We start from the raw sequence: 11,608 nt of genomic DNA, 5'->3' as shown, positions 1-11,608 counted from the left end.
CAATATCCGAGTGCCCTTATAAATCACTCCTGTGAAGGGAACATTTCAGGAATGGTAGCTCTGCGTTTTTCCCTTTGGTCCCTCTCTCACTGTGTTTCTCTCAGTGATGGAGATGGAAACGGTGCAGCTGTGTCGCGGTGCAGCTGTGTCGCGGTGCTGCTGTCCTGCTCTCCCCGGTTCCAGTGTGCAGCTCTTGTCACGTGGCTGGAGGATCCAGTTGGGATATGAGTTTATTCTACAGTTTCTATCAGGATTTGCAAATTTGGTTGAGTGTTTGGCTTGGTCATTTCCACTAGAAATAAATAACACATTTTTTGTGCAGAGCAGTGCTCACCCTGGGAATTAATTGCTTTTTTGTAATTCTGAAGTAGAGACGAAGGCTGCTTCCCCATTTTGCAAACCCAGCTGTCAACAGCAAGCAGTGGAGCTCTCATGTCCAAGGTGCAAATGAAGGGCAGTGCCAGGGCCCCGACAGTCGGGCTGGGGCTGTCCCACCACCTCTGCCCTGCAGTCCCCCCCGGTTCCCACCAGGAATGCCCGGCTCCAAACCGCAGAGCTGGCACAGCCTGGCCAAAGGTGCTCCCCCGGCACAAGGCTCCGCACCACGGCTCACAGAGACCCCAGCTCATCCAGCAGCTGCCTTGGTGGGGCTTCACAGCTTCCAGGAGGAGCAGGGGCTCTGATCTCCCAGGGCATCCCAGCAGAGCAGGAACACCTCTCCAGCAGCAGGTACAGCATCCATCAGAGGAGAATTGGGCCCAGGTGTTTTGTGGCACTTGGTAAATACTAGTTTTAGTGCAACAAGTAATTGAAACATCTGGTGCAAAAGAAGTTTCTGTACATAGTCCCTTTGCAGCATAACTGGCTTTATTCCTTCCACACACAAATACCAGTGTGCATGTAAATGCACGTCCTGAATTTACCAGATCTGATGCTGCTGTTGGGCAAAACTAAAAGCCAGGCAGGAGAAATCAAATCTACTGGTTTTTCTCAATGCTGCAGGGTTTTGTGTGCCACCCATGAGCCTAACCATGGCAGGAGCTGCTGGTCCTGCCCGCCTGGCTGTGCGGGGACACCAGCAGCGGAATGTCAACACAAAGCATCCCACCGCCCTGGGGAGCCCCATGGCCCTGCCTCTTCCTCCTCCCACCCACCCCAGAGCCCTCAGTGTCGTGGGGGGAGAGCCCAAGTGAACCCGAGGTGATGTCCCGCTGAGGTTTCAGAGCTGGAAACGCGGGACAGCTTTGGCTGCAACCCTGACAGCGCAAGAGTCTTGCGCTCCAAGGCTGAGCCACCAGCCCGGAGCACGTCTTGGGTCTCTAACAATGACTTGCATCTCAGAAGAAAAGAGCTTTTTTCCTGATTTTGTGGTTCTACTTATCACTTTCTTCCTGCTCCCACTGGAAATCTTGGCCTGTCATTTGGTAAAACATGACATTGAATGGTTTGTAAAACTTCCGCAGTCTGTGGATGACATCTGGGTCTATTTGGGGGTGAGTTCGACCTTTGGACTTGCCCAGGCACCGGGGAGCACTGCTGTCCTCTGGCTTCTTTAGACAGGGGAACCCCTTGGTTTTATTAAAATAAAAATGTTTCTCTGTCACAATCCTCTTGAGGCCTAAGAAGTCCTGGACCTTGGCCATTTCCCCAGCCGGGTCAGTGATAAGCCTCTCACCACTGACAAAAAGGATCTGGGAGAGGGGGAAGTACTGGAGCCAGTTCTCCAGGTGCAGGGCATAGATCCCGATGCGGATCGCGCTCCAGGAGGCATCGATCAGCCCCAGGGTCCGGTTCTTGAAGGCCAGCACTTCAAAGGTGGGGATCTCCGGCTTCTTGGAGAGGGTCTGTGTGTAGTCCGAGATGGCGCGAGTGACCGGGTTCCTCACCACCACGATCAGCTTTGTGTCCTTGGCCATGGAGTGGATGCGCCTGGGGGCCTCGTTGGTCACAAAGTAGCTGGGGGTCTTCTCCATAGTGATCTGGCCATCCAGTGTCTTGGGCATCACGTTCCTGTGCAGAAGCAGAGGAGAGGAGTTAGCAAGGGGACAGGGACACCCTGGGGATGCTGGGGAGCAGGGATGATGCCACCGCTGCAGGCCCCGAACCAAAGCACTTCTAGCTTTGTTTCTTCTCGGACCCTGGACTTGGTGAGCACCCAAAGTGTTAAATCAGCCTTGGTAACACATTATACAGTCAATTCGCCATAGGCGTATGTAGACAAAAGTTAATTGACAATAAACCTGTACAATACCTGTCTGTTCAGCAAGCCATCTGCTTCCATTTGCTCAATTAAGCCCATTCACTTCAGAGCCTTGTACCAGAGTGGTGCAGTTAGGATTACACAAGACCTTTTTGTTATGATGACATGCTTTTAAATGTCTCAGCTAATAAAACTTAATACAGAATAAGATCCCTTGCTTCTAGTACAATAATTAAATTTATTTACTATCTTGTGTGTGAGAAAGAATGACTTTTCTTTTATCTCTAATTCACATGCTCTGTCAATAATTAATTGCTGCTGGGTTTTGAGCTTCCTGTGCAAGCACTTTTATTAGCCAAAAGGAATTTGCCTACTGGATAAATTAGCATGTAGCAAGACTTTCCTGGATAGTGCATTACCATATTGTAAAACGAGACTGCAGCGTGATAGCATTTACATCTAAGAAAATGAAGAAGTAAATGCTTGTCCCAGCTGCCCCCAGTAAAGATTATCATAGCAAGCTGGGAGGTGTTAAATGATGTCACCTCCCTCGGCTGATGGAGTGGTGGGAGGGCAGAGCCCACCTGTGCCATGGTGAGCCCTGGTGCCTTCCCAGTGCCCTCCTGGTGCCCTCTTGGTGCCCCCGGCACGGCGGGTGAGCTGAGACCATGCAGGTGGCTGTGGAGCTGCCATGTCTGCCAGGGGGTTTCTGTACCTGCAGCGTTATCTGGTCAGAGGGTTCACAGGCACAGTACTGACTGCTTAACTGTCTTTTAACAATATTTTTATCTTAAGCCTTTCAAATACTCATGCCTAGACACACCCACACCAAGGGTGTGTTGTTTAACCTGTTGTTGGCTAATTTGCCCCAAAGACACAGTGCCTGGTGGTGCTGCTGCCTGCAAGGCAGGAGGAGTGGTGCCACTGCTCCTAGTGTCACAACTCCTGGTGTCACTGCTCTCAGGAAGCGCTTGCAGGGCCAGCCACATCTCCAGCACCAGACACGGAGGACGGGGATGCTCAGGGTCTTGCAGGATTAGCTCTTCACACTGCAATTATTTTTAGTACAAACATATGGTGAGGAAACAATGTGAACAGGCTGGCGATGGTTGTGTGAGAGCACTTTGGGCACCACAGAGATGCTGGTGTCAGCCCGCCAGCCCCAGAACAGCTACGTCAGGACTCAGGGTGTGTGAGCAGAAGTGGACTTGTCTGTCAGTGTTGCCTCCTGTTTGTGACTGCTAAATGCATCGGCTTGCTTTAAAGCTCCCCGTAATTTGTGTGTTCATCACTGGTGTGATCCACCCAGCTGGGCTGGTTTTGCCGAGGTGCTGCTGGAGGAGGTGCTGGGTCTCTTGGCAAAAGCGAAGGTGGGTTTGGTGCTGCCACAGCAGCGCTTGGAGCCTGGAGGGTCCAGCAGGCCCACGATTGCAGTGTGCCCGTGGGATGCGGCACCACAGGGAGCGGGAAGAGGCAGCTCTGGTTTCCGAGTGGAGAGAACATCTGCTGAGGGAGCCGTGGCCTGGATAACAGGAGAAGCAGCAGCATGGAGAATCCTTCTACCTTGCAAATCGTGATGGATGGCCAGGCAAGCACAGAACCCCTGCCCCGCGGTGCTCAGTTACCCTGACGCCCACGCAGCAGCACCACACGCTGCTCTGTGCTGTTTCCGACAGGATAAGCTGTTTTCCTGCGCAATTGTCTGAGCAGAAGGAGGGACCAACAGAGGCAGAATTGGCTGGTGTGAGCTCCTCTGAGTCAGACACCCTGGCAGCGTGCGGCAGGCTGTCAAATGTCAAAATGTGGTGATTATGAGATGCTAAAAGCTCTGCTGGACTCCGAGCAATGGACTCTCAGACAATAGGGCTCGAGGGAACCATTGCCGTCATCCGCACTGACCCTCTGCATCGCGCAGCAGAGCCCTGTCCCGGCGCAGCCGGCGCGGTGCCGCCACCGGCACATCTGCTGTGCCGCCGAGAGCTCGGGGCGCGCCGGGGTCAGCTAATGGCACTCTGCTGCTTAGCACCTTGGCTGCAGTGCGAACTGCTCCAGCCACCGCCACCAGCTTATTGTTTTTTTGCACTACATCTTTGTATTGGGTCTCTCTCCCAGCTGACAAGATGCTTTTCTGCAACTAAGAGCCTGTGGACGATAGTCTTGCCTTTCATATTATACTTACTTAGCTTTTACTTTAATTTATGGCTTCAATAAGCTGTTGCAAGAAAAACAAACAAAAAAAAAAACCACCAAAAAACAAAAAACCAAACCAAACCTCTAAGCCTTTCCTCTGTGGTGGGGATGCTTCAGACAACACACTGGAAGCAAGTTGTAGTGGCTGATGTTCAAGTATAAAATAGACACACCAGGGGTTTATAAAAGAAGCATGAACAAACTATTAATTACAACAGCCCCTTCAGATGATGTTATCACAATAAACAGGAGCCAAGAAATTGCAGAGCTAATAATCTGAAAGCATTCACATTTAAGGGCTGTGTTTAATTCCATGCACAATAAAGACAAATGGAGAGATAGGCTGGCACTGAGGAGAGACAGCAGGGAAGTAGCGATCAAGGAAAAGAGGAGGAAAAGCAGATTCAGCTTTTGCTGTACAGATTTAAGGATAACACTGGGACCTGCAGTGCGTCCTCGAGACACCCCTGGCCCTGCAGGGCACCAGAACTGCTGCAGCTCTGGGGTGCACACACAGAACCGCTTTTCCCAGTCTCTGTCTTGTTTCTGAGTTTCTATCTAGGTGCTGCCTTCCCTGGGCAGGTGTGCGACTGCCCGGCCGAGCTCCCGCCCTGCGCAGGCAGCGGAGGCGGCCTGAGCCATCAGCCCCCGAGCCAGCACGTCCTGCATGTGTCCTGCACGTGACGGCTGTCACCGAGAGAGCGACACACGGCCCCGCTGCTCCTGCCACTGAGAACAACCCGCTGTTAAACCTGGAGCAGCCGGGGCTCTGTCACTGCAGGAACGCTCCTCGGAGCAGCTCACGTGCACAGAGCGGCTCCGTGTGCTCTGCCCTAACCGCACGTGTCGGCAGAATGCAAACCAGCTCGGTGCTCACGCAGGATGTGATGCTGCCATCACTGCCACGCTGGGCCAGGCTTTGCTCCCAGGCAGGACTGCATGACCTCGTGGACACGCTTTGGCTTTCCTTGCAGTGGTTTTGTCCCTTTCGATGCCAGGCTGGGTGAGGAAGAGGCAGCGCTGCACTGCTGAGCGTGCCTGACGTGCTCCGCAGAGCAGCCCAGGAGGTGAGGCTGCAGTGGGACCCGTCTGCTCTTGGCTCTGCGCTGGTCCCTCCTCATCTCCCACCCTGCTCTGCCTCCGTCTGCCCACCTGGGAAAGGGACAACGACAATGGGCCACCTCCCCCTGGAGGGAGCCCCACCCGGTGCTAAGGACCCTTCACTCCCTCACGGGACATCACTTCTTCACGCTTCTCGGTAGCAGCTTCTCTGCTGTGCAATGTCAAAATGAAACTTTTATTGCTGTTTCTGGGCTTGGATCCAGGAATCACCTGGTCCTTCCAGCAGACGATCAAATGCGTATTACTGGGCGCTAGCTTGGGCTTTGGATATTTCTCTCCTCTCCTACTCCTTGCGCAGGGCATGGCTGGCAGGCTGGGGGTCCCAGCTGCTCCGTGTGCCCCAGCACCCCCTCTGCCAGGGGCCGCGCTGCCCGTGCTGCTCCTGGGCTCCACTCGGTGCTGACACCGCAGCGCGGCCGCTGCGCCACGGGAGGACATCTGGCTGCCGGTGCCCGGCTCGGGGCCAAAGCCAGCTCTGAGCCCTCATTGGGAAAATGTGCTGCAGTAATTGTTCCTAACTGCTGGCTTCAGACAAGCTCTTTATTTTCAAAGGATACATTTTATATATTTGTGAATTTGCATGTTGCCAAAATCCCCTTGTGGTTTATTTAAATCCAGATTATCTTGTTTATTCCTTCAGTCACAGCTGTCATTTATCTGTGTGTAGGCAGCTTGTTCACGATGTTGCAGGTTTCCTGCAATCCCACTCAAAAGGAGTCTTTGTTAACTGTATTTTCATGTTCTCAACAAGAGAAAAAAGTTCACAGCACCTCCCAGGGCTCGAAGAACCACAGAGCAGGACGTGGATTTGCAGGATTCTGTGCTAAAGAGGCAACGGCCAGGTGTGCAGCAGTGTCACCTGCCCACGGAGCTCATGTCTGCTGCTCCTTGGTGTGGAGCAAACATCTGCTTTTGTCTTCTGAAAAGACAAACATGAAGTCGTTTTCCTTTTTATTATTAACACATTCCAGTATAATTGCTTGAGCTGTCAACTGTGACCTGCCAGTAATTCAGCAGGCGTGGGACTGTCAAGGGGAGAAGAGCATTGCAACTCAAGACTGCAATAGGCATTAAAAGCAGAACCTATTTGCTGTAAGTCCCCAAGTCAAATCTCTTGTTGAATTTGTTCAAACATAAATTTACAGCTGAATTTACATAGGTTTAATGTTTTATAATCTTTTTGGTCTGTGAATCTGTATTCAAGACTGAGTGCATTAGCTTAGAAATATTGTGCTTAACGCTGAAAATAATTTTAATCTCTCCAAAGTCCAATCCTTTGCACATCACTAAACCTCAGAATCCAATCCCTTCTAATAAGAGACACAAAACTTGCATCTGTCGCTGCCTAATAGATTCATACTGCTCTAATTCAAATGGCTTGTACATGTCTGTTAAAAAACATTAAACGCAAATTGTAAAGCACTTTCAGAGAAGCGAGTGCCAGTTCAGACTGGGGCTAAAGCAAAACAAATCTCCCCCAGGAGACTCACGGAAACAGTTTCACAGTTTGGAAGCTGGTGACTGCAGGAGAAGGGGCTGAACCACCTCTGTGGGTTGGGCTCTGCTCTTGCAGGACCCAGTGCCCATAGTTTACGGCTGCCTGGGACTGTTGGTTTCCCTCTGCAAGGTAAACAGCTTTCCCTTGTCCCCAGGTTTGCAAAGCCATTTGGTGCCCATGCAAAACACTCTCACGAGGGGCAGTTTGAGATGGCGAGGACCCTGTTTGCTCTGTGCAGCCACCTTCCCAGACACGTCCCTGTCGAGCTCCTTGGGCTGGGCAGGACCAGGAGACCCGGACACACAGCCGGACCCAGGGGGTCTCACTGCACCCGTGTCCCCCGTGGGACCACCTGGAGCTGCGGCAGGCAGGATGGAGAAGGGATGGAGAACGGTCCTGCGTTGCCATATCAACACCGGCTGTTGACTAACTGTGAGCTGATCTGATCAGAGAATGGCAGCATTGAGTTGCTACGGTAACTGAAATGCCAAATTGGCAATTGTGTCAATAGCAAAGTTATCAGAGAGGAGGCCAGCCTGCGCAGCGGGCCTGATCCTGCCCCGGCCACCCGCAGCTCCTGCTTGATGCACAGCTCCAGACACAGCACAGGCTCAGCTGCATCCCTGGTGCCGGCCCCAAGACCTCCATCTCCTGGGCTCCCCTGCTCCGTCCTTCCCTTTCCTGCTCCTCCACCCCTCAGACGTGGCTGGGGGACAGTGCCTCTCTCTGCACCAAGCCCCAGGGACAGGGGTCCCCCGTGGTGATGGGTTGGGCAGCCTGGGCTGGCGGGGACACGCTGCAGGAAGGATGCTGCCTGCGAGCATCGTTAAGCTGCTCTCCCAGACGCCAAGGAAAATGCCTTTGGAGTACAGACTAGTTCTAATGTGATTTTTCATCATCTGGCTCAGTCTAGAGTCCAACAATCACAATGAAAGGGATTCTGTGTCTCCACAAAATGCAAAATCTTTAACAGCTCATTGGCATGTGCTTAAGTTGGCCTGGATAAGAAGTTACTCCTGAGAGCCCGCTATTGATTCTGTCAGAGATTCAGAGATTTTATAGGCATCGCTCAGCATCTCTTTAGTATTTGTACCTTCTTAATGGCTCTCATCGCCCATAGAACTCAAAACATCCCCCTGCACACTGGGAAGCAGCTGAATCCGTGCCAGGAGACGGTGCCGCTGCTGCCAGGGAGCGCAGCCGCCCTGGGACACAACCCTCTGAGTTCCTCTGGTGTGTTTGAGGATGTGGGGAAAATACCGGGACGAGGAAAAGAGGTGGGTGAACTTCACCCAGGAAGGCTCCTCTCCTCCTACCACTCTGCAACAAAATCAGTGGGCAGCTGGCTGAGTAGCAAACGAAAATATAAATATGCTCTGATTTCACTGGGACCATCTGGCTCATGCATGATAGGCGGGTAAGAATGCTATAATCATGGAGCAGAGAACTAAGCCGATCCATTAAAATCTTTTAGCAGAATCAACTATGGAACCTGTATTAATCCAACAACGCTTTGTGAACAGACATCACAAGGTTAGATCCATTCAGTTGCAATTAAAAATAACCCTCGCTGTTCAGGCTGCTTAGATAGCTGTTACAGCATTGTGTTCCCAAAGGCTCTCATGTATATAGATTGTTGATGCTTGCACAATGCAATCTGAAATTATGATCTTAATGCTAAATCTTGCTTTCTTCTGTTCTTTCCTCCAGTGGATCTCCTCTGGGATCCGGCTGCTGCCTCCACAGCTCGCACACAACACTGGACAGTCCCAGCTGGGGCAGCGCTGCTGTGGTGTCACTGCCCGAATGCTGGGGGTGCCCTGACCCCCCGCCTGCCTCGCCAGCAGCCCTGCCGAGCTCACAGGCTGTGCCAGCCCCGAGGAACCGGCCCCCAGCCGCTGGCACAGCCGCGCCGGCACCGTCTGCGGGGGCTCACGGCGCCGCTTGGCTTTGCCTGCTCAAAGCAATTTCGGTCCTCGGCACGGAGATGTGTGTTCAGTGTGACATCGTTTCACCAGGGATAAATTTGGCCCCATCTCTCCAATTTTAGTGTAAGATTTATTGTTGGTCAGTGCTCAGCCATGAAAAAGGTTGTGAAAAAGGCTGGAAATGCATATTTCTAACCCCAGTGCAGTCAAAATTGTTTTGACTAAGCCTCACTACCATTCTCTACAGAAGCACTGTGATGCTGTTCACTGGGAATATCTCAGTGTCGTCTCCCAGCTGTAATTACAGCATTAATCACAGGCAGAGCGAAGCAGCGCCAGTCCGAGTGCCCTGTCTCACGGGCTGCACAGGCGGCCGGCAGAGCCGAGTCTGCCTCTGCCTCCCAGGATGCTCAAGTGAAGGTGGCCTGTTCCCAGCCAGGTTTCCCTCAACATACAGGTGCAAGTCACCTGAGTGCTACAACAGCTCATTCATCTCCCACCAGCATAGGAGGGAGGGAAACGAGACTGCACAGGCACCTGTGCAAAGTGTTTCCATCCAGCTCTGCCTTGCTGAGTGCTGAGTAATATCTATGGAAGTTTTATGACTGCCAATAATACATGCTATTGATATTGCAGGCTACGGTTCCTGGAAAAGCCAGTTTGATACGGAAAGAGGAAGAGAGTGCCGTACACACAGCCCAGTTCACCTTAAATACTGATTTGATTCAACTGGGCTGTTCAAACCATTCCCGTTTCCCAAAGATGGGCCCTTCCTGAGAAGGAAGACCATGAACACAGAATATTAAAATGTACCAGTATGGAGCTGAGCTACACATAGTGAGGAGTCCTTTTGCACCTTCCGGAAAATTTACTTCTACCTGTAAAAAAACCCTGACAATAATGCCAGTCCAAGTGAAAGCACTGCTGCTGTATCATGCTAAAAGCTTTTCAGGTAGAACAGTAAATAAATTCCCCTCTTCAGATGTATCTGGATGTTATCCTAACAGTGCCGGAGTAATAGGCAAGCCATCAACAGCTAAAAGGCTGGGAATTGTCACAGAGGGACAACAGAGGAGCGATATCTGCAGCAGAGATTGAACACCAGCAGTAATTGTGCACATCCCGCTGCTGAGCTCTGGCACTGCGGGCTGTGGGGAAGGAGCTGGACTTGCCCCATGGCACAGAGCGGTTTGGCACGAGGAGCTGGGCCCTCCTGCCACCCAGACCCCTGCAGCTGCCTGCTGGAGATCTGTCTGGGGATGGGACGGGTCTGTGCAGACCCACGGGTGCCACAGACAGAGGCTGACCCAGGGGAGGGGAACAGGACGAGGACACGCTCCTGGGGGACAGCAGATGCTGGAGGTAGCCACGCCAGTCCCAGATCCCTCCATATAGACATCAGGTAGCCACATCTTCCCAACTGCATCAACCTCTCAGCTGTCCAAAACACAGTATCAGAGTTTTCAATGCGCAGTGAGGCAGCGGGTGCATCCAGGCGCAGAGCCCAGCAGCTGCCCTGGGCAGAGCCCGGCTGCGGGCACAGCGATCCCCGACTGCCCCGTCCCCCCTGCTCCCTGCAGCGCCCGTCTCCCCGCTCAGCACCACAGACAAGCCGGCTGCAGCAGCGCCCATGTCCCCATGGCACCAAGAGGCGCCGAGAGGTGACACTGCACCATGGTGGCCCCAGCGTCACACCAGCCCTGTGGTGGCCGAGGGCTCCCAAGTCCCTGCACGACTGCCCCGGCCGGACTCCCTGCTGCTATCCCAGAGTTGCTCTGCTGCCCGGGGGGAGCAATGCCAGCCAGGCTGTTGCCAAGGGCACAGCTATTTATTATGTGCTTCTGTCGATTATTTTGGGGTTTAAGTTCATTTATTATGTATGCAAAAATGGTAATACACTGGCATCTGAATGTCTTTTAGGCATACAATATCCTTATTATTCAAAATGTTTTTTCCTCCATAATTGAATGGTTTACCTTATTATTACTTTATGTTAATGACCCTGCATTTCCATTTTTCTATAGGATGCTTAATTGTAAGCAAAGTGCAATCAGAATCAAAGATGCCATCTGTAATTGACAGCATCATAATAACAGCCAGCATCGCAGGAACAAAGTACCAAAATAAATGGCAGTGGGGAGAAAGCTGCTTCTGAAACACCCAGGAAGCTGCTCTGGGCTGGGACAGAGCCCATCCACGCAGGAGCCTCCCCCTGAGCAGTGACAGTTTGGGCATTAACACAGATAGAGTGCTATTTATATCAGTTTGTACATTTAATCAGGTTTTTTTGCAGTTTTCAGCGAGATGTGAACTATATCCCTGTCCAAGGCATTTGGTTCAAATCAGCTGAGACAGAGAATAATCAAGATTTATGATTCTCATTCTGACTCGGATCACACAGTCAGTGCGATCGGTACAGCAGAGCTTCCTCTCCGAGCCCCAGTGACAGACCTTCACTCTCCCCCGCACAAGTGATTTAACGTCCATCTCGGGACCTGTCACAACGCGGCTGCAGCTCCAGATAACAGCGACTCTGGGCTTCCCCCCTCCCCTCCCGGGCGGCGGCGCTGGGGGCACCACGACCGAGCTGGGGGTTGTTTGGCAGAAATCAATAAAATAGCACTTTGCAAAATAAAAGGGATTTCATCTTGTTCTGCCTCTCAGTGCAGC

General features: G+C 52.2%; 1 protein-coding gene across 1 annotated transcript in view; it reads right to left on the bottom strand.

The window, feature by feature from the left end:
- Positions 1 to 1,373: 1,373 nt before the first annotated feature.
- Positions 1,374 to 11,608, bottom strand: part of HS3ST4 (heparan sulfate-glucosamine 3-sulfotransferase 4) — a gene marked incomplete at both ends in the record, with an annotated part of 49,286 nt that continues 39,051 nt past the window's right edge. Inside the window, one exon of the mRNA XM_080354279.1 lies at positions 1,374 to 2,010. Coding sequence (XP_080210405.1) covers positions 1,374 to 2,010 — 637 coding nt within the window. The remainder of the gene's footprint in view (positions 2,011 to 11,608) is intronic.

Source organism: Nesoenas mayeri (genome assembly GCF_963082525.1).
Source record: "Nesoenas mayeri genome assembly, chromosome: 15".
Taxonomy (NCBI): domain Eukaryota; kingdom Metazoa; phylum Chordata; class Aves; order Columbiformes; family Columbidae; genus Nesoenas; species Nesoenas mayeri.
The sequence above is the reverse complement of the archived record's forward strand: the minus strand, read 5'-3'. Positions and strand labels throughout refer to the sequence as shown.